This window comes from Panthera pardus, unplaced genomic scaffold (genome assembly GCF_024362965.1).
Source record: "Panthera pardus isolate Hobbes unplaced genomic scaffold, ASM2436296v1 HiC_scaffold_22, whole genome shotgun sequence".
Taxonomy (NCBI): Eukaryota; Metazoa; Chordata; class Mammalia; order Carnivora; family Felidae; genus Panthera; species Panthera pardus.
The window spans coordinates 45,075,764-45,103,232 of NW_026526788.1; the positions used below are offsets into that span (position 1 = coordinate 45,075,764).

Below are 27,469 nucleotides of genomic sequence, written 5' to 3' on the forward strand. Positions count from 1 at the left end.
TAATAACACAGACCCAATGATACACTGTCTACAAGAGACTTACTTTAGCCTTAGAAACACACATCTTAAAGTAAAGGGATGATAAAAGATATTTCAAGCAAATGGTAACCAAAAGAAAAGAGTGGTAGATATATTTACATCAGACAAAATAGACTTTAAATTTAAAATGGCCAAAAGAGACAAAGAAGGTCATTATATAATGACAAAGGGGTCAATCCATAAGGCAGATATAATAATTGCATATATTTATGCCCCAACATCAGAAAACCTAAATATATAAATCAAATACTAACGGAAATAAAAAGGGAAATAAACAGCAATACCATAATAGTTGGCCCAGGTCTTTAATACCCCATGCTCAACAATAGACGTATCATCCAAAGAACGAATAAGTAAACAACAAATTTTAGTCATACTATAGGTCAAAAGGACCTAAAAGACATCTATAGGATAGTTCATCCATCCATAAGCAGCAGGATACACATTCCTCTCAAGCACACAAGGAACATTTTCCAGGATTGATCATATGTTAGGACACAAAATAAGTCTTAATACATTTAAGAACACTGAAATCACACCAAGAATCTTTTCTCACTGCAATGGTATGAAACTAGTAATCAAACAGGAGGAAAACTGGAAAATTCACAAATGCATGGGAGTGAAGAAAATACTTCTGAACAACCAGTGGATCAAAGAAGAAATTAAAATGGAAGAAGAGTATCTTGAGACAAATGAAAATGGAAACACAATATACCAAAACTTATGAAATGCAGCAAAAGCAGTTCTAAGAGGGACGTTTACAGCAATAAACACATACATCAAGGAAAAAGAAGTATTTCAAATAAATCTATCAACTGAATGAATTAGAAAAAGAACAAATGAGAAGCTAAGTCCAGTTTAGTACAGAAAGGAAATAATAAAGAACAGAAATAAGTCAAGATAACAAGAAAAGAATAGAAAAGATTAAGACTTGGTTCTTGGAAAAGATAAGCAAAATTGACAAATCTTTAGCTGAACTAACCAAAAGAAAAAAAAACAGAGAAGTCCCAAATAAATAAAATTGTAAGTGAAAGAAGAGAGATTACAACTGATACCACATAAATACAGAGGAACATATGAGATTATTACGAACAACTATATGCCAACAACTGGGCAATCTAGAAGAAGTGGATAAATTCCTAGAAACATACAAACTACCAAGACTGAATCAAGAAAAAAGAAAAAACCTAAAGAGACCAGCAATGAGTAAGGAGATTGAATCAGTAATCAAACCCCTCTCAACAAGGAAAAACCCAAGAGCAGATGGCTTTACTAATGAACTTTACCAAACATTTAAAGAATTAATGTCAATCCTTCTCACCCTGTTCTAAAAATTGAAGCAAAAGAACACTTCTAAACTCATTTTACAAGGCCATTATTACCCTGATACCAAATCCAGATAAGTATACTATTAGAAAAGAAAACCACGGACTAAATCTCTGATAAATAAATAAATATATATACAAAATTCCCAACATAATACTAACAAACCAAATTCAGCAACACATTAATAAGATCATACACCATGACCAAGAGGGATTCCTCCCTGGGGTTCAAGGACAGTGCAACATATGCAAATCAATAAGTGGGATACATTGCATTGGTAGAATGAAAGATAAAAATTATATGGTTATTTCAATAGAAGCAGAAAAAGCATTTGACAAAATTGAACATCCATTTATGATAAAAAAAACACTCAAGAAATTAGGTTTACAGAAATAACACACCTAACAATATAGGCCATATATGAGAGCCCACAAATAACATCATACTCAATGGTGAAAGTGTGAAAGAAATTCTAAGATAAGGAACAAGACAAAGATGTTTACTCTCATTACTTCTATTCAGCACAGTACTGGAAGTTGCAGCCAGGCAGGAGAAAAAAATAAAAGGTATCAGAATTAAACAGGAAGAAATAAAGTTGTTCTATTTCCAGATGACATATTTTATACCTAAAAAATCTTAAAGACCACACACACACACACACACACACACACACACACACACACACCTAATCAACAAATTCAGCACATTGGCAGGATGTGCTGCCAGAAGCATTTCTATATATTAGCAATGAATTACCTGAAAAAGAAATAAGGAAAACAATCTTACTTACAATAACACAAACAATAAAATATTTATGAATAAACTTAACCGAGGTGAAATCTCTTTACACTGAAAATTAGAAGACATTGATGAAAGAAATTGAAGAAAACACAAATAAATGGAAATAAATCCTGTGCATTGAATGGAAGAATTTATATTGTTAAAATAGCCAAACAACTCAAAGCCTTCTAAAATTCAATGAAATCCTTATCAAGATTCCAACAGCATTTTTCACATATATTGGAAAAACAGTTCTAAACTGTGTATGGAACCACAAAAGACCCCAAGTGGCCAGCCAAAGCAATCCTGAGAAAGAAACTAAAGCTGGAGGCATCATAATTCCTGATTTCAAACTGTATTACATGCTATAGTAGTTAAAAACAGCAGGATACTGGCATAAAACAGACACAGTGATCAATGGGATAAAATTTAGAATCTGCAAAATAAACCCATGCTCATATGGTTAATTAATATTCAACAAGGAAGTCAAAAATATTCAATGGAGAAAAGACTATCTTTTTAATAAATGGTTCAGGGAAAATTGGACATTCTAAATCAAAAGAATGAAACTAGATCCTTATATCACTCAAATTAACTCGAAATGGAGTAAAGACTGAAATGTTAGTGTTAAAAAAATGAAATTTCTAGAAGAAAATGTAAGAAAATCATTTATTGACTTCAGTCTTGGGAATAATTTTTTAGTTATAACACCTAAAGACAAGCATCAAAGGCAAAAATAAACAAGTGGGACAACATCAAGATAAAAAGGCTTTGCACAGAAAAAAGATCAACAAACTGTAAAGACAATCTACACAAATGGAAGAAAATATACGCAAATGATATATTCTGCTAAAGGGTTAATTTCCAAAATATATAAAGAACACATACAACTCAATCACAAAAAAACAAACAATCCAATTTAAAAATGGGTGTATGACCTAAAATGACATGTTTTCTCAAAGATATTCACATGTCCAAGAGTTACAATATAATAATTAAAAACCCAATTTTCAACAAAGTAAAATCACAAAACATAGAAACAGCAGAACATTGCTCATTCAAAGGATCTAAATAAATTTACAGAAATCATCCCCAAGAAAGCCAAGGCATCACACTTACTAGATAAAGACTTAAAAAACTATTTAAAATATGAGAGGAGGCAAAAATAAAGTAAACCAATTTTAAAATGGTAAAAAACCCTGAAGAGACATTTTTCCAAAGAGAGTAACAGGTGCTCAGGATCACTAATAATGAGGGAAATTCAAATCAAAACCACAATGAGATCTCACCTTATATCTGTTAAAATGGTTACCATCAGAAAGACCAGAGATAACAAATGAGAATAAGGAGGTGAAGAAAATCTCCCTGATATACAAATTGAAGGCAGTGTAGTTAGAGGGTTGGTCAGCCCTTTGATATCATTCAGAATGCAATCCAGTTCTTTGAGTAATAAAAAATAATCTTACAAATTATTTCATTATGAGAACAAAAAACTTCTACATAAGTGATTCAAAGCCCACTTATTTTTTTTTTTTTTAATTTTTTTACCTCTCTTAGTTACCTAAGAGAGGAGACTACTGATCACTAGTTAACAATTCCAGGAGAGAACCCTAACACTTTTGATCAGTACATCATGGTTGGGAGTCCCCAAGAAAAACCCAATAGTCAAGCACTGGATGGAACAATGTTTTATTGACATAAAGAGACAGAACAAGATGAACTTCACTAGTGGGCATTAGACCCCATACCCAGTGGGCCTCTCCTGGTGGCTTAGGCATGGCAATTGCCCTAAGCATGCATCTCCTGCAACAATGGAAGGAGCCTTGCCCCTTTCCACAGAAGACAGGTGTAACAGTGGATTGGTCAGGTACCATATGATGCACATCCTTTAAGCAGAGACAAAAGAACATTCAGAAAGTTAAACAAGGAGCAATGTCCTCACTCAAGGTGCTAAGCCTGACACAGGCTGTACGGGTTCTTTATCTCTTTGGAAAAACATGTTCCAGGCTCAAGGTTTATTCTTATGTGGCTGGATGCACATGAGTCTACACACATGAGACTGCCTTTTCCAAACAAGATAAAATATGGAAACACTAATTATTCAACATAAGATTACCTACATTGGGCTGCTTATTACAGAGAACTAAAGCTATTTGGGTTTGTTAATAAACGTGTCTTATGCCACACTGAAAAATTTACTATGAGGAAGAATATACATACTTCCAGAAATTATGAAATTTATTCACAAACTTGCCAGTCTACAGAATGCTGGTATAATAGTCCTTAATAGCTCAATTTTAGTTTTCACTAGAAATTAAAGGACTAAAAATTTGAATCAACATATGCAATTAAAACTACTAGAAATAATAAGAGAAATGACTCTATATAGGGAGAGTAGAATGTATTTTTGTAAGAAAAGGTATGAGGTATGAAAATAAACTTTTGTTAAGGGAAAAGAGTAATTTTGTTCTAAAAGAATGGTCATTTTAGAATGAAAAAAAGGAATGGAAGATTAAAACTAAATGGAAATAGAAAGCAGAAAGTGAGAGAAACATTTTACTTGGTCAAGCTGGTGAGAAATGAATGATTTTATTAAAATATTATAAAATATTTTAAAAATAAGCTTTAATATCAATAGTATACTTATGCAAAATTAAAATGTAATTCTCTTTCATATTTTGAACAGAAAAAGTTTTCTTAAACTATTGGTGTGCTCTTTTTAAAATTTATTTATTTTGAGAGACAGCATGAGTAGGGGAGGTACAGTGTGAAAGAGAGAGAGAGAGAGAGAGAGAGAGAGAGAGAGAGAGAGAGAGAGAGAAGAGAATCCCAAGCAGGTTCTCACTGTCAGTGTAGAGCCCAACATGGGACCTGATCTCATGAACTGTGAGATCAAGACCTGAGCCAAAACCAAGAATTGGATGCTTAACCACTGAGCCACCAAGGCACCCCTCTTGGTGTGCTCTTAATAACAGATTATAAAAGGTTGCTCTATACCCTTGTATAATCTATCTTGAAATCAAATATATTGTGTCTTACCAAAATAATTTCTTGTGCTTCATGCTGTCATTACTGGGTCTTTGATTACTTGGGGGAACTAAGTCTCCTCTACTGAAAGATTTTTTTTTTGTAAGAGCTAAGATTTTTTACAACTATGTAACTTTTTATGTTTGCCTTAGAAATCTTTATCACTTAAAAAATTTTTATTGTTTATTTATTTTTGAGAGAGACAGAGACAGAATGTGAGTGGGTTAGGGCAGAGAGAGAGGGAGACACAGAATCTGAAGCAGGCTCCAGGCTCTGAGCTGTCAGCACTCGAACTCACGAGCTGTGAGATCATGACCTGAGCCAAAGTCAGACGCTCAACCGACTAAGCCACCCAAGCGCCCCAGAAATCTTTATCACTTTAGTTGGATAGATAACCCAGATGACTTTTAATCAAGTGTTCAAATCTTTTGCTATTTCTTATAAACTTCCCATAATGAAATTCTAAATGAAGTCTTTTTTTATCTCAAATTAACTTTGGGATATTTTGGAGGGTCCCTGGAACATGTCAAAAGTTGTTTTTCTCTTTCCTTATAAAAGAGACATGTTAGACAATTAGGCTAATTTAACATGTCAAATCACATGGGAATGTATGAAATTCCTTAGAATTCTGTTATGTCTGTTATGTCTATGTAGAATTCTGTTATGGTATAACGTTATCAGTCATAATTCTAATTATTATCTTAAAGTTTATGTCAGAAAAAATAAAATTTCCTTATCAATTTCACTGTAATAGGCTCTCATAAGATCTTTAATATTGGCCACTTTTACGTCTTTTGACATTTACAGTTATTGTTTTACTCTCATGCTTTTGCAAAAGTGCTTCCTCTTCAAAGAGATTCATAAAAGGGACTGCCAAGTACAGATTCTGAATAACTTTAATGTCATACCTTGAGCTGGTAATGCCATGAGAATTTTTTGAACTCTAGTGGAGAAACTGATAGATTCATAAAACTTTTAACAAGAATTAACTATATGGAGCACCTGGGTGGCTCAGTTGGTTGAGCATCCAACTCTTGATTTCGGCTTGGGTCATGATCCCAGGGTTGTGGGATCAAGCCCCGCATTGGTTCAGCATGGAGCCTGCTTGGAATTCTCTCTCTCCCTCTGCTCCTCTCCCTGTGTCCCTCTCCTATGCTTGTACACATTCTCTCTCTCTCTATCTCTTTCTCTCTCTCTCTCTCTAATAATTTTTAATTTTTTTAACATTTATTTATTTTTGAGAGAGAGAGAGACAGAGCATGAACAGGGGAGGGTCAGACAGAGAGGGAGACACAGAATCCAAAACAGGCTCCAGGCTCTGAGCTGTCAGCACAGAGCCCGACGCGGGGCTCGAACTCACGGACCGTGAGATCATGACCTGAGCCGAAGTCGGACGCTTAACCGACTGAGCCACCCAGGCTCCCCTCTCTAATAATTTTTAAAAAGAATTAACTACATGGAATGGGACTGAAATAACTGATGAGGATGATTATAATTTTTTATGACTTTGAAACACAGCTGTTTCTTCTACATTTTGTTTTCCATACTTAAGAGGTCCCTTTTCTTCTTTCTTTTAACCTATCTATAACTTATAGCAATTTGGCAAAGCAAACTTTTTTAAACAAAAATGCAATACTGCTGGTTTTTGTACAACATCAGTGTTAGGGGTGCCAACACTCTGCACAGTTGAAAATTCACATATAACTTTTTCCTCCTCTCAAAACTCAACAACTGTGTTTAACATTGTGATTTAAAAGTATAGAAATTACCAAATGACTAGAAGTGAAGGGAAGTTGGAGCAAAGATGCAGGGAAGGCTGGAACAGCAGAGTTCTGGTCTGTTCCCGGCACTCCTCACTCCAGTACCTATGTGAAGCTCATATCATTGAGGTCTTGAACTGAGAAGCACAAAGAAACCAGTTCTGTGAAGGGATTCTTGCCAAAGTGGTGGGTCCAGTCACTGGTCAGAGTTGGCAAGGACCACAGAATAGGAGCTCTTCGGTAGGGAATCTGGGAGAACACCAGGGCAGGATGGCACCAGGCAGAAGAAGCCTGGGCCTTAGAGCAGACAGCAGGAGGGGCGCTGTCCACGGTGCTGACAGTTCTCTGAGGCAGCACCAGGAAACTGGAGGCTCACTGCTTGCCAGAACTTCCTGCAAGCAGAAACTGTACTAGAACCACATAAGAGGGGTCAGGTAGAGCAAGTGACCTAGGGAGATGGTCAAAGGTACTCTGTCTTCTCCTAGACTCTGCTAGGAAAGAGGGTTCCCATATTCCTGGGTAGAAAAGCCAGGAGTAGGTGTCACTCCAGGATCTAGCTTTGCTAACTTTGGGTGGAGATGAAGAGATGTGTAGTGCCTCTTTCTACGAATGTCTTGCATTTATAAAAAATTCATGTGTAAGTGGACCCATGCAGTTCAAACCCCTATTGTTCAAAGGTCAACTGTATTTCTCTCTTTCTCTCTACCTCATCCTTCTATTATCCGGAAATTCTTGAGTATTCTTACTGTACATAACAAAATAGACATTTGCGTAAGTTCAGTGAAAATCTGTTCTTATTACAGGACAAATTTGGACAACTGCTTAGTTTGGCTTCTTAGACTAAGGAAGCTTTTAAAAATTGAATCTAAGTCATTTCCAATTTTAAGAAAACAACATGGACTGTATAAAGACAATCCCTTTAGATATCACCAAAGCTTTAACTGGAATATTCTTGCTGCACATATGCAAATAACTAGACCCAGTTTAATAAGACTAGACATGTTTTGCAAACAAATTAGTCTTATTATGATTGTTTTTGGTAGAAATTGGGGTAATTGTAGAGATGAAAAATATTTTCAGTAAAACCTACAACACACCCTAATGGATATCAGATTCTAAACCTGTTCATTGTCTTTGAGGCACTGTTATCCATTTGTAAAATGGAGTGGATACTAAATTATTCTATTTTTCTCCAATATCTGTCTACAACTTTCCAAATTAATGATCCCAACTTTCTTCCACCCTTCTGATTTGGAATTGCTAAGAATAAAAACTGCCCTTTTCCCAAAGTCCTCCAAACTGAACTGGATAACTTGATATAAACTTCATAGAAATCAACACAATGGCTCATTTACAGAAAACCATTGTGTCTGATGCTGTGTGGACCACTCAGAACAGTCACTTGAACACCCAATAACATCACCAGAGACAATTAAATTACACAAGAGACACTTTGAACCCACATCTAGAAGCCTAATGTCTGGAAGTCTTCTCAATTGGCTGCTCTCTCGACTCAGGACCTGATGTATAGTCTGCCCCAATCATTAACTGTTTCCTTGTTTTCACTGAAATATCTCTTATTAAATATCTGATTGCTCACATGGTATAGGTCTAATTTTGGGATCCTACCTGCAACACTGCCTCTTGAAATGAGACATCACTGTTTAACTGAGTTGACCTATTCTCAAGACGAAGGGATGGATTCAATGAGATGAAACAAGCTACCAACTCAACTTCTAGACTGAAAATTCTTGGGGAAATTTCAAAGGAGGTAGATAATAGGTAGTAAATTATGCTACCCCAAAGTATGCCTCTTTGTTTCAAGGATTATTTCAAGCTGATAAGGTGGTTTTAGAAAATAGGATTTGTTTAGATTCCTTACTGGCTAACAAGGAGGAGTCTCTGCCATAGCAATTACTTCCTGCTGTATCTGGTCCAACACCCCTGGTATTATAGACATTGAAATATGAGAAATTAACAAACAAGCCACTTAGCTAAACAGGTTGATGCCTCTTGTGATATATTCTTTGATTTATCTCATGCCAACTGGTTTGGTTCATGTGTACCCTGGCTAAGGAACATTCTTTAGTCTCTTGCTGGCTAAGGAATATTCTTTAGTCTCTTGCTATTATCCTCCTGATAGTCAGCATGGTAGTCTCCATGGTGTGCTGTATTCTCTCAAAGGTCTTAAATATGTGTCCACAACCATCATCAATACATCAGATGGTCTCATTGCACTTGGAGAAATAGAAAAAAAATGAACAGATGAATAGCAAAACAAACAATTCTTCCGATGTTCCTGACATCATTACCTACAAGTTTCATGAAAGACAAGAACAACTTAACCCTAATGGTAACGAAAAGTGGCACTAATACTAAATTGTTGGTCAGTCTCTCCTGTATGAGAGGATGACCAAAAGGGAGTAATTATTAAAGTATTAACACGAAAAGCCATTGGACTGAGGTAGCTCTGATACCTTGAAAGCCTACACAGGCAAACCAATCACGAGCAACAAAATAGGCTTTTCCAAATAAGGCTAGTAACTACTTAAACTACAATCATTCAAATAATTTCTTTGATGTTCTTTCATATATTCTCTATAAACCTTGACACTGGATCCTGTCAGTGCTCCTAATAACTGAGGTTTGGTGTTTCCTGATTCCAATTCATATATGCTCAAATCCTTAAAAATTACAAAGTGTTTCAGTTTACCTTTTAATACTAGGAAAGACAGTGGTGAGCTCCTCTCCAATCCCCAATGCACCCACAGTGGCAATGCCCAGAGTCCCAATGTCCCCAGAATGAATGGATCTTGAAGCTCTACTTCTCTTCTCTACACTAGCCCCTCTTTCTGCATCCATACCACACATGTGGGAGCTGCCTAGCAGTCTGTCTGCCCATTCTCCTTTCACAGGGCACATCTGCCTTAGGTTCCTACATATTTTCCCTAGTCTCTCAGGCCTTCTGGGAATTTCTAAGACCTTCTCTTTTTCACTGCAGCTGCTGCTTCCATCCTTCCTCCTTCTTACCCATGCTTCTCAAGGAATCCAGTGGCTCTAATAAAAGCATAGATCTGATCCATCTCTCCTCTGTTAAAAGCTTTTCTTCTATTGATCCCCAGTTGCCCTTAAGGTGAAGAACACACCTCCTACATGGGCCCAAGGCCTCCTCATTAGCCTGTCCTCTTCCTTCTTCCACTCTTTTTCCTTCTTCCTCCTTATACTTGGATCCTCTGGGATCACCTGAGGGCCTCAGTGCTCAGGTCTTTGCATAGACCAGTCCCTCTGCCTGGAGCTCCCTGGCTTTCATATGCCACTGGCCAATAAGGCAGGCACATGGGAACACTCACTCATTTTCATCCTGTTCAATCTAATGAATGACCAAATTAATAAGGAACCTAATGAATAAGCTGAAAGCAAACCACTCAAGACCTTCCTGCAGGTGACAAATTCCGTTTGTCTTCAAGAACAATCACAGGTATTCCAAGAAAGCTACCCAGCCTTGAAGTCTTTGAAATGAGCTTTGGAATAAGTCACTTCAGAGTATCAATTCTGGGTCCATGTCTTCCTATCTGAGAAATCTGAATGAGGCAATGCCAAACCTTAAGGGCATCATTCCTTCCCCTGAGCAGCTTCCTTCCCTCATCTATAAAATAGGGATAATAACATTTACCTGTAGTTGTGAGGAAGATGCAGTGATGAAGCTGTTTTCCTACCTTACTCTTGCCCCCAGTCTGGGCTCACACATTGCCTTCCCCATCCAATCTGTCTGGATTCCTGTGACCTCTAGTTTCAAATAAGATGCAGAACTTGGCCACTCTTTATTACCACGCCTACCCTATTGTTCTATGCCACTATCATGTCGTCTGTGGACCTCTGTGCCAGCCCCTCACTGGTCTCTGCCTTTTTGCTCAACTGTGATTCACTTAAAACCAGTTCCAATCATACACCTCATCTGGTCAAAAACACTGCCCCTGCCTGAACTCCTCGCAATCCTGTCTGTCAGCCCTGACTTTCCTGACCACCTCTTTAGAATGGTACCTTTTCATACCCTTACTTTACACCCTCTTTGGGAGAGAGGGGAGGAGACCAACCCCTATTATCTAATCTTTTGCAGCAAACTAGCTTAATTGACACTGAGAAAACACTGGACTCTCCAGACTCCGTTGCATCACCCTAAAATAGGAAAATAGATCCTGTTCCTCTAAGCAGGAGGAGACCAAAGTGGTCAACACATTGCCTGGCACACAATAAGTGCTCAATTAATGTTTTTCTCACATGTCCTACTTGTGCAAAGAGCCCTTCTTATCCATTGCAGGGTTGAACCGTACCCACATCGGGCCTAATGGCAGAAATATGCATTGGCAGGAGCACTGTAACAGCATGGCACCTGAGTGGCCCCTTTGGACTTATTACCATCCTCTGCAAAGACTGACCCAGAGAGGCTTTCATTCCTTTACAATGCCCATCCGTCTCCCAAGCCCAATGCCCAAGAGAGAAATCACCATCCCTCTGGGCTGTGCCAAGTATCAATGAGGCATAACCTGCTGAGGACAACTCAGAAGTCCCTCCACAGGACAGTGAAGAGGGACTTATTCAGTGGGCATGGTGGCTCCCAGCTCTGCCGGCTTTCCTTAAATGCTAGTGGGCTGGGTACACAACTCCCCAATCATCAGCCTCCATGGAGAATAGAAGGAATCAGAGGCAGTACAGCCTGGGATGCTGCCATCAGGGCACACATGAAGCCTGAGTCTTGCCAGTCCTACCAGTCTCAGTGCCACTTCATCAAACTCTAGATTCCGTCCTCTTTCCAGGAGATTGCAAATGCAAATACGTCCGTACGCTACATGCTGGGGTGCTCTCCACCCCCTGACCCCACGATGATTATGAGGATGACAAAAGTACAATAAATGGGCTCTGGAAACCAAAAAGTGCTATATTGACACTATATTGACAGTCATGCTACTGCTACCACTGAATCAGTAAAGTTTATTCTCAACCCACCAGAGGAGTTGAAAAGGGAACCAAGGCAACCTCTCCAGTCTCTCCAAGCACGAAGATCCACCCCCTTTCCATCAAAGACCATAAGATGCACATCCCAGTTTCCTAAGACAAAGCTTGATCAGACCAAACTGTTGTGAACGTGCACACAAACTGTAACATGGTCTCCAAGTGGCTGAAGAAAAACCAAAACATTTAGCAGCAGGAGAGCAAAGAACTTTCTAATCAGTGACACTATGACAATGCCTAACAAAAGCAACATGGCAATCTCTGTGGCCCTGTAAAAACAGAAATCATTTGGGTAAAAAACAAAACAAACAACAACCAAAAACCATACAGAGTTTCTAACAACTGCTGAGAAGGAGCTCCTAGTAATCACCTGCCTCTCCAGCTATATAAGGGGCATGCAGGCCACAGATTCAGGCCATGCTGGTGGGGGGACTGAGAGCCATCCAGCAACTCTATGGTGGCACTTTTTCCTCTCCAAAAGGAGAAGTCCCAGGGAACAAATTTTGGGGGCATTCCTTCAGCCTCAGGAACAAGGGGATTGCAGAGGGTCTTATCTTGGGTCTGATCAAGACTGTTCCCACCTCCCCTTTCTCAGAAGCTGGGGTCTACTTGAACCGCTTCATGCTAGCAGTAACCCTGAGGTCAGAGGTGCCCTGAAGAACACCCAGGGTGGGAGGGCTGCTCACGTGTCGACGATCAAGTAGAGATCAAAGGCACCCTCGCAGGTTTTTGGCTTCTCTATCTTGCTCCTGTAGTGCCTGGTGCCCTGGTGGAAGGGTCTCCAGGCTGGGAGACGGTGCAGGAAGCTCCCTGTGCTCAGCAATGGAGGTGGCAGCAGCAGGAAAAGGAGCAGGAGCAGGGAGAGTGCAGGGCCTGGCACCCAGAGGCTGCTGCTCCCCATTTTCTTAGTTATCCCTGAGGCCCCACTCTCTCCTGGAGCAGGGGGATCAGCGCTGGCCATGCCTGGCCACCACAGGCTTCTGCCTCATCTGCTGTCTCCCCTTCAACCCTGTGTCCTGGAGCCTTGTTCTCTCAAGCTCTTTCTCCAAGGTGCTCTTAGAGCCTCCACCTGGTACCTGCCCTTTGGGCGGAAGAGGCAAACAGCTGGATCTGGGGCAGTAGTCCCACTACCTGAGTGGCCCTTCCCTGCCCCACAGAGACAGAATTCCCTGTGATGTCCCTTATGATGGACAGGAAGGTTGGCATGGTGACTTTGTGACCTGCAGCTCTGCTCGGTGTCCTGCCTGTTGACAACCCCAGGCAGGAGTCATGGGATCTTTGGATGGGGGATAAGATGAGGCCTCCATTTGTCTCTTACCCTAAACCCTCATAGGTGGCCATTAAAATCTCCAAGACTCTGCCTTTTTGTAACTCAAAGAAGGCAGCTGAGGTGGTTTAGATAAGGACATCCCTGTGGGTGTCCAGGAGGTCGATGAACTGGAAGACTACAGTACAGTAATTAATGGTCATGGTGTGAACACTGAAGTCATCCATGGACATGGAAGGATCTAGAAGGCCTAGAAGGTTTGTGTAAACATTCAAAGTTCTTTGTGAATAAGGGACATTCTTGTTATCTACTGCTGTGTAACAAACCACCCAAACGTAGTGACATACAAGAGAACCATTTTATATGCGCACAGGTTCTGTGGATCAGAAATGCAGAGAAGGCTGAATGGGGATGGCTTGTCTGTGCCCCATGGAAAAGCATAGGCACTGACAACTCTTGAGTCGAAAGTGATTGCAAAGAGTCAGTATGAGATGCAAAAAGTATTTAGAAATTCCTTAACTGATTTATTTTGTTTTATTCATTTTTTTGCATGTACAAAACAAGTGTGATATGCACTAAAAATCCTTCTAAGTTTAAAATAGAGCTTTCAGTATGTATTTACAAAAAAGTATAAGTGATAAAAAGCTTTGTGTTGGCAGTTTTATTTTGTTTTTTATTTTGTTTTTGGGGGAGTGGTATTTAAAGCCATGGAATATCTTAAATGATATTTGGAATTGATACGATTGGTATGCATGTCATTAGCATATTAGCTTTTCCTTGTTTGACACTTGCTATTGTCATATTTTTGCATACTCATCTATTGATTAGACATCTCATGGTGGGCTTAATTTGCATTTCCATAATTTCTGATGGTTTTCTGTTCAAGAGATTTGGGGTCATTCATTTTTCTGTTTGTGAAGTGCTTGTTCCTACCTGTATCCATTCTCTGATTCAGGTGTTTATGCTTTTCATATTGATTCTTTGGCATTTCTTATACATTTTGGATTCTAATCCTTTATCAGTTGTTGCAAATATTTTCTTTTAGCATGTGGCTTATTTTATACTTTAAAGATTTGCAGGATTTTGTATCTGACTTAAGTAATTCTCCCCTGTTAAGGTCAGGGTGAGACACACGTTATCCTAAAAATTTTAAAGATTTTAGGGGCGCCTGTGTAGCTCAGTTGGTTGGATGTCCAACTTCAGCTCAGGTCATGATCATTCAGTCAGTGAGTTCAAGCCCCATATCGGGCTCTGTGCTGACAGCTCAGAGCCTTGAGCCTGCTTCGGATTCTGTGTCTCCTTCTCTCTCTGCGCCTCCTCTGTTCAGGCTGTGTCTCTCTGTCTCTCACAAAATGAATAAACGTTAAAAAGAAAAAATTTAAATTAAAAAAAGTTTTAAAGATTTTATTTCACATTGAAGCCTTTGATCAAACTGTAATTAATTAATAAGTGCAATTTGTGCCAGGGATCTTACTCCATGTTTTCCCAAATATATGTCTCAGCACCATCCTTTTCTATTTGTTGACTATTCTATGTTTTTTTCAATGATTTGCACGTCACCTCTGATGTGTTTCAAATCCCATATAGGTGTGGATGTGGTTCTGTGCTCTCTGTCCTATTCCTTTTATCCATCTGTTGGTTTGTATTTATAGTGTCAATACCACACTATCTTATTATAGTATGGATGATTGTGTTATTTTTCCTTTCTGTCCCTTACTCCTGTAAGGAAGGATTGTGCTTCCCTGCCACATTCATAGCAGGCTTGGACTTGATTCCACCAATGAAATGTTAACATAAGTACATGTGCCACTTCTGGATAGAATCCTTAAGAATGTAGGTATGATTCAGGTGAGCACCTGTGTTGTGCAATGCCCTCTTAGAAACCTGAGGTGGATACGTATATGCAGGAGGGTATGGAATATAAGTGGAAAATAAAGTTTGTGCTTTTAAGCTAATCATATGTGGGGGGCTGTTACAAGAAGATAACCCAGCTGAATCTGATACACACAGGGCATCAGTTATTTTATCTAACATAGAGAGCTCTACAGCAAGCCTTTGCAGGGCAGGGTAAATCATCCGCCTTATTTTTCTTATGGCCACTTGTTCTTTCATTTTAGAATCATTTAGATTCAGCTCACCAATTCTCCACTCCTCCAAACGCTCTTAATATTTTATTACAATAACATTAAATATATAGATACATTTGAAAGGATTTGAATCTGCTATCTAGCCTCCCCTATTGGTAAACATGATAATGTCTCTATTTATTTGGTCGTATTCAACGCCTTTCATATAAACTTCCCTATAAAGATCTTAAACCATTTTGCCAAGTGCCTTTCCCTACAGTGTGTATACATATACATATGTACTTATATATATATACACACATACATATACATACATACACATATATTTACATAGATATATATACATATATAGCGGCTCTTGTAAATAGCATTTTTAAAAACAAAGTTTTCAAACTGTTTATTGGTGTTGTGGACAAATGTATTAATTTACTGATTATTCACCTAACTTGCTAAGCTCCCTTATTCTAAAATATATCTGTAGAGTTGTTTTGGTTTCTATAAAAAATAAAAACCAAAAAACACTGTACTGACTAGTTCTCTAATGACATTTGACTGGAAGCTGTGATGGAGGCATTCTTGACTTTAAAAATACCTCTAATACGTCACCATTAAGAATGATATTTATGCAAGGCTTTTGGTGGACATCTATCAGATTAGGGAGTCTCCCTACCCTTCTTGGTTTGCTACAAATCATGAACGAGTGTTAAATTTTATCTAAATTCTCTTTCTGCATACTTTGTGATGAATATAATTTTTCTCCAGTAAGTTATTAATATGATTAACTACATTAATGCATATAAAACCAATTTTAATATTTTATAAATAAACCTGACCAGGCCATGATAATTTTTGTAAATACTGCTGGATTGAGTTTACTATTAGTTTAGAATTTTTTTTATCTATGAACATGAGTGAGGCTGATCTGTAATTTCTTCTTTTTGTGCTGTTCTTAACTGGTTTTATATTAGGTAACAATAGCCTCAGAAAATGTGCTTGGGGTGTTTTTACTTTCTTTCCTTTTGAAAGTAGTTTCAACATGATCCCAACAATCTACTCCACGTATACTTGGTATAATATCATCTCTGCCTAGTGTTTTCTTTGTGAGGATTTTTTAAAACTACTGATATCATTTGTTTAATGTTTACTGAACATTATGGGCTGAGATGTGCCCCCCCCATCTCAATTAATATTATGAAGTTCTAACACATCATGTGACTGTATTTGGAGACAGGCCCTATAAGGAGATGATTCAAGTTAAATGAAGTCATAAGAATATGGCCCTCATCCTAAAGGAACTTTCTTGTGGTACTTTGTTATGGCAGTCTGAGCAGACTAACACACTGGATTATTTTGTGCTTGTATTTCTTTTATCAGTCATTTAGGTACCACATTTTTATAGGAATTTGGATATTTATTTCCACATATTGTTATGAAGTTGTTAAGAATATGTTTGAGTCTTAACTTTCTGCTCGATTTGTGGTTATAGCTTTTTAATTCCTAATATGACTTGTGTCTTTTCTCATTCTATGCATTCACAACAGGGAGAATATTGTCCCAAGGGAGTTAAAATTAGTCTCACAGTTTTTAATTATAAAGCACAGTACATAAAGAGATATACAATAAATCCTTGGTACTAAAATTTCATGAGCCTATAAGGAAAAATGTGTTTGAAAAAGCTCCTGGGGCGGGGGGGAGGTTATAATTTAAAAAAAAAAATTGGGAAGCACTGTCTTATTTTACAATCAATTTCATTAGAATATTATTTATATTAACAACTTTTCAAATAACCTTTGGCTTTGTTTTACTATTTTACTATTTTCTGTATTTTTTTTCTCTAATATATTCTCCCTTTCATTTTCTTTGGGTTTAATTTTATTACTCTTTTTCAACTACTTTAGGTCAGTTATTAACTCCTTTATTTTCACCATTTCCTCCCCCATAACATAACCATTTGGGGGCACAAATTTTCCTCTAAGCTTCTCCTTCACTAAGGCTATATAAATGCTCACATTAGGGATTTCCATATTCACCAAAATAAAAGTTTTGCTTTGTGGACCACCCCCCAAAGTTTTAATGTTTATTCTGAATCAGCTTTCCCCACCTCAGATTTAGCATCATTTCATTCCTTTACAATCTTATTTGTGTAATAGGGACTCCAAAACCTGGGGAAAAGCACAGAGCCTGTCACCTTATGTCCCCGCACCCTCTGCCTCCCCAAGGGCGTCCAGAACATTTACAGAGTGACTGAAGGAAGGCAGGCGCAGGGACTCAGGATTGGTTTCCCTTTCAGTCCCTCAATGTCCTTCCTTGGTCTCATCTGCTCTGCACTCCAGTCTCTGTGCTCATGCCCTGTGACCCGCACATCTGGCTGCCACTGCAACAATTCTGGTTACCTGAGACACTTCTCCCATCTCTTCTCTCCTGTCACCACGAGGTCATTCAAGCCCTGCCATGACCGTCGCCCACTCAGAAGCCATTCCCTCCCGTCCCCCAGCCCTTCTTTGGGGCCGAGTCCGTCCCACCCTCCGTGGGTGGGTCGGTTCCCTGCCACCTTCGCTTCCTGGGAGGTCGCAGAACTCACCATGACCTGGCGCGGTGCGGCCATCTCACAGCTGAGGAGGCGGCGAGGCGGAGGCACGGCTCCGCTGAAGTTTGGGAGATTCTCGGGCGCGCTGCGAAGATGCAGTTTGCCCGGCCGCTCAGCGGGCAGGGGAACGATTGCCCGGACGCCCGGGGGACCCGCCGCGGCGGGGCGCAGACCGCGCGCACTGACGTCCCGGCCGTAGCCTGGGGGCCCGCCGACCCCAGCGAAAAGTAGCGGCGTCCAGAGCGAGTGAGCAGAGGCAGGGGCGGTTCCGCCGCGGCCCAGGAGCCTCCTCCAAAGGCACCCGGGCTTTCCGCGCGGCGCGGCGGCCGGCGCCAGGACGCCCCCTCAGGCTCGCCGCTGCAGCCAAGGCCGAGCCAGCTGGCGGCGGCTGGGGTTTCGCGGAGCCGAGCGCACCGGGCGTCTTTACCGCACCCCTGGCGGCGGGTCGCGTCTACTCCCAGGCCCCTCCCGGCATGGCGGGGGGGGGGGGGGGGTGCCCGAGGCCCCGCCCCGGAGGCGGGAGGAGTCCGGGAGGGCGGGGTCCGGCCGGCCCCCGGGGCTCGCGCGCTAGGTTCCCACACGCGTGTCGCGCGGCGCAACCTGCAAGCGGCCGGGGCTGCCAGCGCGTCTCCAGCGCCCAGAGCGCCGCGGGAGAGCTGAGGTGAGACGCGCCGTCCTGCCCCCGGGACGGGCCGCGAGTGGACGTGGGCGGCGCGATTCATCCCACTTCTACCGGCCTCTCCCTAGGGCAGAATGCTCCGTCCTGCCCTTGACTGCCTGCCTCTTTCCTCCCCTCGGGCGCCTGCTTCCTTGGTCGCGCCCTCCTTTTTTTTCACCCCGTGCCCCCCAGTCCCTGCCTTATCTGCCTCTTTTGTCTCCTTATCTCTTCCTGTTTTTCTCTGTCGTCTATCTCACTTTTTCTTGTCTGTCTCTTCTTCATTACGTATTTCCCCTGTCCTACCCCTTCTTTTCTTCCTTCTCTGTTTCTCTCGGTGGTCTTTCCCTTTGCCCCCACCCCTCCCCGCCCCAAGAATTCCGCCTTTGATTTTTCTTCTCCTAGGTTGACTTTTGGGGCAGCAATTATTTTCATTCATCCATCTATCCATCCACGCATCCTCTCATCCTGTTGTTGCTCTGTCCCTGTCAGCTAGGGCTTGTGCTGGGCACCAGGGTAATGGTGCATCTGCCCCAGATCCTTTCTCCCAACAGATTATATCCAAAGATTCGAGCACGTAACACATTCAGTGTCTGTTTTGGGGGAAAAAAACCCATAAATGATTCAGTCGTAAATATCTGAGTTTTTATGGTGAGCTGGAAGAAAATACTTGGTTTTACAGACAAGGAATTGATTGAATCCTTTCTTGACACTTGCCTTTAGTAATAGGCACAGACAACACACCGGGAAGCTAAAGCATGCAGAAACATTTAGGGGACATTGGGGCCCACACCTTCCTTCTGGGGAAGTAGGGTAAAGCCAGGTTGGTGGGGAGGGAAGGGGCGGAAATCAGAGCTCAGTTGTGGGAAGACAATAGGGAGGTCAGGGCTTTGCGTGTGAAAACGTTAGCTGAGAGTTAAAACATGAAATTAAGTGTATATTTCTAAAATACATACTTGTCAATGGTGCTGATGTGCAGAAATTAAATTACTGAATCAGACAGTATGTTGAATCAGACAGGCATCTTATAGCAATTATTGTGCCATTTAAAATTAATGTTTTTGTGTACGTTGGGTAGGACCACAGTTGAAAATATCTTAGTATCAAAGATTATCTTAGACACATATTAAGTGAAGAAATCTAGAAAAACAAATCTGACTCATTTGGGGAGAATAAAGTAGAGGTATTGTATGTTAAAGCAATGTTTTGTTTCTTGTTAGCAATGTAATTTTGTCAGAGACATAATTTTATTATTTTATGATATTTTTATGACATCTATAGAGCTGTATGTTCAAACACACATATACACACGATATATATATATGTATGTATGCACCATATATATATATATGTGTGTGTATATATATATATATATATATATATATATATATATCTCATATGGTTGTAAAAAGAAAGCCTGTTTATTTTTAAAGCTATTAATTGCCACCTAACACTTGAAGCTTTTTTCAAATAAATAATTTAACCTTTTAGTTTATGATTTTTAATGATTATTCAGTTTATTTGACTTTTCAGTTGCTATGGAAAAGGAAATTTGTCATTACATAAATCACACAAGAAGTAAACAAAAATGAAATATGGAAGAGGATTGCAGTGTGTTTATTGAAAGAATTTTTTCATTTTAAATCAAAGAATGTTGGACAAATTCTTAAGTATATGCTTGGAACTGTGATTCAGGGGACTATTTTCTACATCAAAGAGTCAAATTGCCTTTTATGTCATTGTACCACTGACTTCCCATGTGTCAAACTTCTGGAGGGGTGGAGTGAAAGGGATGCTTTGCAAATGATTTAAAAATATCATACCTTCTTTGCTTAGCAGATTTCTTTTTCAGAAACCCAGGAAGTGACAAATTTTCTTTAAAACAGAAAATCACAAAATTAAAAAAAAAATTTTTTTCAAGGTTTTGTGTCGAGCTCCAGTGCTTTTAAATTTCTTTTCTTTCTTTCAGTAGGCTGTGTTTCTCTTTTCTAGAAGGTTATGCTGTCATTGGCATCAGGTAGAATCTGGCTGAACAGTTTGATGTACAAGCCATGGACTTACCCTTGAAGGCTGCCACTGAAATTGGTCTACATGGCCAAATTGTGTTAGGACTCCTGCTGACGTCATTATGGCCCTGATGTGTGGTTGCATCCTGGGAGTCCTGCATTTGGTTTTGCTTGAACACAATAAGCATTGCTGCTGAAGCGGTGCAGGCAGAGCTGGACATAGAGCCTGTGGGGACTGGCTGGGAAGCCTTCCCCTCTCCCAGCTCCAATGGCACTACCAGCCAGCCTCCAGGAAAGCCTGGATAACTCTCCAGTTTTTAATTTTCTCAGGGGTCCAGAGCTAGGAGGATGCATGTATATTTCCCTTCTCAGGAAAACCCAGGACATCACAATCCATATGTAGAAGAGATGGATAGGTAATTATCCTCTGGAACCTTCCTTCAGGGTCTGAGAAGCATCTCCAAAGTCTAGGGAAATCAAATGATTGGAGCACAGGAGATATTATCTGCTCCTGTTTTAGCTAAAAAGGAAGGCAGACACAGGAAGACACTAGCTGGTGATATAAATGGTATCGTTGAATAAGATCCAGTTTCTGAGTGAGCTGCAGCTTGGAAAAGCTGGAGACTGGCCAGCTGACATAGGCTGGAGAGTACCTTCAGATATCTCAGGAAATGAGGTTGCCCAGTTGTTTGCTAAAACCTCTTTCTTATGTGAATGAAGGGGGAAGGAGGAAAATGCCCAGGGCATTTGGTCACTCATTAAACAGTATTGTGCCCTGGTTCCAGGGAGCACATGAGTAGAGGGAAGGCAGCCATGAGGTTGACTCTGACCCTTTGTACTAGTGTGATAATAATTGATAAATTGATGCTACCTAACACTTACTGAACCAGGCTCTTTAATACTTTAGGTATATTAATTCATCTAATCTTTACAACCACCTGGTGAAGCGGACCCCAGGATGATCCTTTTTAGAAAGGGTCCTTTTTTAGATGAGAAAGTCGTCAGAGAGAGGATCAGCACCTTGCCTATGGTTAAAAGATTGGTAAGAGCAGAGGTGGGTTTGATCCAGACATCTGACGTAAGAGGCCATGCACTTAACCTCTATGTGATGGAAGGCTTGATGAGTACATGGGATGGGCCAGTCATAGCACAAACAGAAAAGTAATATGGAAGAATGCGGCCAGTGTTTCCAAGGTGAAAGGATGATTGGAGTCTGCACTCAGTGCCCTGGAAATGGGTAATAAACAGAGACACACATGCTTATAACACTGTGGGGTGGGTGAGTCTTCATCTCCAAGTGGGTAGCCGTTCCTGTGTTGGTCAGTGGAATCCTCACTGTGGCCCAGGAAGATTGAGAGTCTGAGGGAAAAGGATCATGTATGACAGGGAAGGCTGGATGTGGTCACACCATATCAACTTAGGAAACTCAGATTCAGAAGGTTTCAAAGATCATTACTTCATAATCCCACAATCTAAGGGCTCAGAAATGTTGCAAAGTATGGGATTGAAATCAGGTCCACTCAGTAAGAAGACACAGGGTGGCACTGAACAATGTCCGTGTGACTCAGAAGACTATCTTGCTGAGCTCAGACTGAAGAGATCCAAGGAGGACAAGAGAACCCTTCTCAGGACACACATAACAGAGTGAAGAGGACGAGTAAATAGTGTCTGGGTCGAGAGCCCAGAATGAACTGAGGCTATTGAGGACAGTGGAGGGACAGCAAAGGGCCCCTTAAGATTGCATGGGAACAAGGAGAACAAGGGCTGCATACATCTACTGGAATCTCTGGCTGAGAACCGTCTCTAGTGACAAAGGGCATGGGTAGGTCCACGTAGGAAGAAGGAGCAAGGCAGCACCAAGCTCCTGTGCCTGTGATCTCCTGACCCGGAACTCACTGGCCAGGGCATGATGTGACCCCAGAGGTGACATCATACATCTGCTCAGATCATCTGAGAGCTGGATCACAGGGGAGGTGCATGGAGCCTGGAGCTGGATGAGACCCAGAGTCTGATGCTGACCCTGGGAAAGGGCCTGTGAGTCCTTCGACAAGAAGAGACGAGCGTCAGGAGCTGGCACAGGCTCACTGGGGACAGGCCACGTCAGGCACACGTCATTTTCGGCTGTGAGAGGCTTCAATCTGGCAACGTCACAGACAGAGTGGACCAGTTAGAGGGAGCCCCAGATAGAATTTTGTAGGATATTGTTTGCACTTGTGTGAGTGACCTTACCCCAGCAGTGCTGATGCATGAGAAAGAGGTGACCCTCTGGGAGCTTGGTCATGCCAAAGGTCCCCAGCTAGTTCAGTACCCTCATCTTCTCCTTTTCTTCTTCTTCTCCTCCTCAATATTATTATTTTTTTTTATTTAAAAATTTTTTAATGTTTATTTTTGAGACAAAGAAAGAGAGAGAAAAAGAAAGAGCGCATGTGTGCGAGGGGAAGAGAGAGAGAGAGGGCTGAAGCGGGCTTGAGGCTCTGAGCTGTCAGCACAGAGTCCGATGCAGGGCTTGAACCTATGAACTGTGAGATCATGACCTAAGCTGAAGTCAGATGCTTAACTGACTGAGTCACCCAGGCACCCCAATATTATTATTATCATTATTATTATCATCATCATCATCATTATTATTATCATGTCCTTTTCTTTCTTCTCCTCCTGTTGTTCTCATTATTATGATTAAGATTTGAATAATAAAATTGATGGAGCATGAAGATGGGTGAATGTCTAACATAATGATTGGCAGAATCCAGGCCCATATTGGTCTAAGAAGCTGGAAGGCAGTGCTGCCTTTAGCAACGTGGCATTTGTCAGGTTGGAGATTAATGCCCTTGGGTTGGATCATGCACTTCCTTTGTGTGGTTATCATGAAAATTCCATGCAATAAGTCATACGAAGCCTTTTAGCATCTCTGGCACGTATTCACTTACATAGTCAATAAACAGTTACTTCTATTCTCATATCACAAAGCATCCCTGGTAGCAAATATTTCATCCTGCAGTAAGATCCCATGTTCTAAATTTGAATGCTGAAAGCAGGGTTGTGACATCTGTGGCTCAGGGCACTCCAGACACTTCTGAAAACTAGGTCTACATGACTGTGGTTGGCAAAGCTGTGAAGACAGCCCAGTAGAGCTGTCTGCAAAGGGATGTGGGGGTGCAACAGGACCGGGAGGACAGCAGGGTGGGCTCCAGCCCAGGCTCGGGGAAGACATTGTATGGTTCTAAAATATAATCTGGAGGGCTGTCTGAGGCAGAGCTGGGTGGAGAAAGAGAGAAGGGTTAGAGAAGGGATGTTTGTGTGTGTATGAGTATTCCAGTGTGAGTGTATGTAAGTGTGTGTGATCATATGTGTGTGTGTATGTGTGTCTGTGAGTATATGTGTATTTGAGTGTGTGAGTGTAGTGTGTGTGAGTACATGTGAGGGTGTGAGTGTATCTGGGTGCGTGTGCATCTTTGTGAGCTCAGAAGCTCAGCAGTGGGGCTTCAAGCAGACCAGCTATTCTTTGAGGATGAGGGAGAATCGGCTTCATCTCAAGTAGTCATACACTGGTAGATCTGGAAAGCACAGTGAGATAATTTAGCATCAGCTCTAGTTTATAGACGGGACATTGAGGTTGAGAGAGGTGGGATGGTCAGTGCAGGGACACGGTAGACTGGTGTGGTCGCCTCTGCCTCTTCAAGAAGCATAAGCTAGCACTAAACTTTGATGCCAAAGGCACCCCATTTGAGAATGAATTCAGAAAGGATGTTAGGAGTGGCTTGGACTCCCCTGGAAGCATATAGTTTGGACTCGGAGCTCACCACTTGGGGTATTGTGAGGGCCACATGGGCAGTTCAACCAAAGTGTGCTTTGGGGACACACCCTTGGGTTTCATTCCCAGCAGTGCCTCATACTGCAGAGGACTTCAGACGGGGTGTTCAGCTTTCCAGAACCCATGTCCTCTTCCTCTGTGAAAGAGGGTGACGGTCCTCCAAGTGCAGTGAAGGTGGAAGGAGGTAACACGTGCAAAACACCTGTCCACACTCTTGCCACTGAGACAGAGAGGAGGAGGGCAGGGTACCTGTGCTTCCATTTACAGGTGGGCGGGAGCTGACTTGAACCCAGTGATGTTTATGAATAACAAGCCCGTGGAGGTCCCTGTGAGGAAGGGGCTTGGTTGCCCACTCATCACGGTCCTCCTGGGCCCGAGGATAACTGCTTTCTAACTATGAAAACTCAGAACACTCAGTGGGGTCTGGTTCAGCCAGTGCTGCTCGCCAGCTGGGATTGGGGAGCTTGAAGATGGGTGGCCTGGTTTCAAGAACTGGCTGGTGGAATTGATTAGGGGAGGGCAGGTATGAAAGCCTCCCCAGCAGGGCTGGTGGCACTCTCCCCTCTTCAATGCCACCTCACATGTGGCCGTGAGTGTCTTTCCTCTGAGCCTTGAGCACCTCCAGGCTGAGTGGAAGCTGGTCTCCCTGAGTAGGCCCAGCAGGTTGGCTGGCACGAGAGGACAGTTGACAGGGGAGCAGAGGAGAAGGAAATGGATTAATGTCTGAATGGATACAGGGTAGACTCATGCTTGTTCCAAGGGGCAGGGCTGGGTGGACAGGTGGCTGCCCCCCAGGAGTGGGAGTGGGGCCAGGTACAACCACAGACGTACTCGGGATGCCTGGACATTTACTGTCCAGCTTCTACCCTCTGGCCACCTGTGCTGCAGGAGCTCCAGTCCCCAGGTGCTTGTGCCCTGGCACTTCTGATGCTTCAGAAGAAAAATTGGCATGCTGAGTAGCAAGAATGCTCTAAACAAAAATGAAAACTTTCATAAATCAGGGTGCAAGCACATTAGAGTTGGCAACCAGGTCAGAACTGCCTGGTGGACACCTCATGTGCCGTGTGAACATGGCAGCTGCTGCCTGGATGCTGGCAGGTGCGGGGCAATGCTGAGCCATGTCCCTGGGTGGCAGGGTCACGCAGTGTGGTCCTTCCTCCCCGACGGAGTCCTGGAGGTGAAAGCGGGTGGCATAGCGCTCTGAGTCAGGGTGAGCTGTCGTGTCTATAGCAGTCAGGATTCTTTGGATGCAAACAATGAAGATGGAGGGCTCGTGTCTCACTGCTGTTGCTTCCTCTCTGTGCAGAGTCCTGTGGTCCAAGTGTGGCTGGCCCAGCCAACAGGGGAGCTTTCCAATCTCACGGTTCCTCCCCGGGGCAAGCCCTCCGCAACGCCAAAGCCCTGAAGACTGACAGCCGTTGGAGCATCCGCCTTCTTCAGCTGGCTCACACCCTGCTGGTCGTCATGGCTGCTGGGAAGGGTGCTCTGCAGAGCTCTTCGGCTGAAAACACATGGAGGCTTAGTGAAGCTGACCAGGGCTGGAGCTGCAAGCCAGTGCTGCTGGAAAAAATGAACAACCTGGGCTCTGAGGCTGCCATGGGTGGTGATGGCCGGGAGGAGACCTCTGCTGAGGTGGCACTGTCAGCAACCCCAGGAAAACTCAGACTGGGAAAGCCAATGGCCCAGAAGGTGTGCTGGGAACAGGGGCAGAGTGCTTTCACAGAGGTGCCTCGACTCAAGAAGAGGCTGGAGGGTGTGCAGGCCAAGGAGAGGGAGCATGATAACCCCACAGGCCAGCCTGGTCCCCAGAAGCTGACCCAGGACACCCCCAGGGACCTGGCTGACAGCAAGACCTCTGTGTGGCCCAGTGGAGCCCGAGGGGAGCAGAAAAGCGCCTTCAGCAAACCAGCCAGGTGTCCAGCAGGGAGACCTGGGCCAACCTCTGTTTTCCAGGCACGTGGACCTGCAGATGCCCTTGGGGAGCTGTTGGGACTCAGCAACACGGTAGATGTCCCTTGTTGGGATCAGCTTTCGAATTCTAAGTTTTTGGTGGGTGATTTCTGGAACCTGCAGACGTTGCCACAAAATGCTCCTCTCTGCAGTGCTTTCCTGGGGGCCCCCACACTGTGGCTAAAGCATGCCACAGCCCAGATGTCCACACCGTCATCATCCTCTTCCACTGCCACTTGGGCCCTGCTGCCACCTACGTTCACCTCCCTGGGCCTGTCCACCCAGAACTGGTGTGCAAAATGCAACCTCTCCTTTCGCCTGACCTCCGACCTGGTCTTCCACATGCGGTCCCACCACAAAAAGGAACATGTGGGGCCTGACTTACATTCTAAGAAGCTGAGAGAAGAGGCCCTCACGTGTCCCATTTGCCATGAGTATTTCCGGGAGCGCCACCATCTCTCCAGGCACATGACTTCTCACAGTTAGCAGGTGGCTGTGGAACAGACCTGTAGATGCAGCTTCTAGCATTTGGCGGTGGGGCGGAGATGGCTCACTGGTGCTTCCTTTGAAAAGGCTCGTCATCGTTGTCTGCAGGGCTGTCTGCATTGGAGTTGATAGATGAACTTGGTCATCATTTGAAAAAGACGGTCCTTGGCTCTGATGTATTTTGATGGAAATAAAGTCATGAAATAAAATGACACACTTTGCTAACCTAGGGTATCAAGACTGCTAGGCACGGAGTAGAGGCCCTGGTCCTGTTCCATATGGAGGCAAGTTTGACACACAGCCTGGGCTTTGGAGGCAGACAAACCTGGATGCTAACCTTTCACATATTAGCCCTGACCTTGGACACATCGCTTTCACCATCTGAGCCCCAGTTTTCTTCTCTGCAAATGGAGAGGGTGACACCTGTGTCTTAGGGATGTTGTCATGGTTACGTGGGAAGGTGTGTGGAAAATAGCCAGGATGCCACCTGGCACAGTGTGATTCCTGAGTGAATGATATTTTTTATCATTGTCCAGATTAGTAAGCTGTTGTTCCATGGCAGAGTCTCAGCGGCAAGCAACCCAAAGCATCTAATTCTCGCTCGAAGGTCTGTGGGTTGGCTGGGTTGGGTTGGGCTTGGCTGGGCTTGGCTCCAGGTTGCAAATTATATTTAGGTTC

The 27,469-nt window shown here is 42.5% G+C and overlaps 2 protein-coding genes across 4 annotated transcripts in view; one reads left to right on the forward strand and one right to left on the reverse strand.

Annotated features, from left to right (window-relative positions):
* LOC109264540 (anthrax toxin receptor-like) overlaps window positions 1-12,903 on the reverse strand; it is a 57,595-nt gene extending 44,692 nt beyond the window's left edge. The window contains exon 1 of the mRNA XM_019444848.2: window positions 12,629-12,903. Within this exon, the coding sequence (XP_019300393.2) occupies window positions 12,629-12,903 (275 nt within the window). The remainder of the gene's footprint in view (window positions 1-12,628) is intronic.
* Window positions 1-27,003, forward strand: part of ZNF488 (zinc finger protein 488) — a 103,233-nt gene extending 76,230 nt beyond the window's left edge. The window contains exons 1-2 of one of the 3 annotated variants that reach the window (XM_019444850.2): window positions 13,209-13,466; window positions 25,662-27,003. In XM_019444850.2, the coding sequence (XP_019300395.2) occupies window positions 25,820-26,791 (972 nt within the window). In that variant the 5' untranslated portion in view covers window positions 13,209-13,466; window positions 25,662-25,819 and the 3' untranslated portion in view covers window positions 26,792-27,003. Of the gene's footprint in view, window positions 1-13,208; window positions 13,467-18,370; window positions 18,545-25,661 lie in introns of those variants that run through there. The other 2 variants (XM_019444851.2, XM_053909679.1) reach the window with 2 other exon arrangements.
* The last annotated feature ends 466 nt before the right edge of the window (window positions 27,004-27,469 follow it).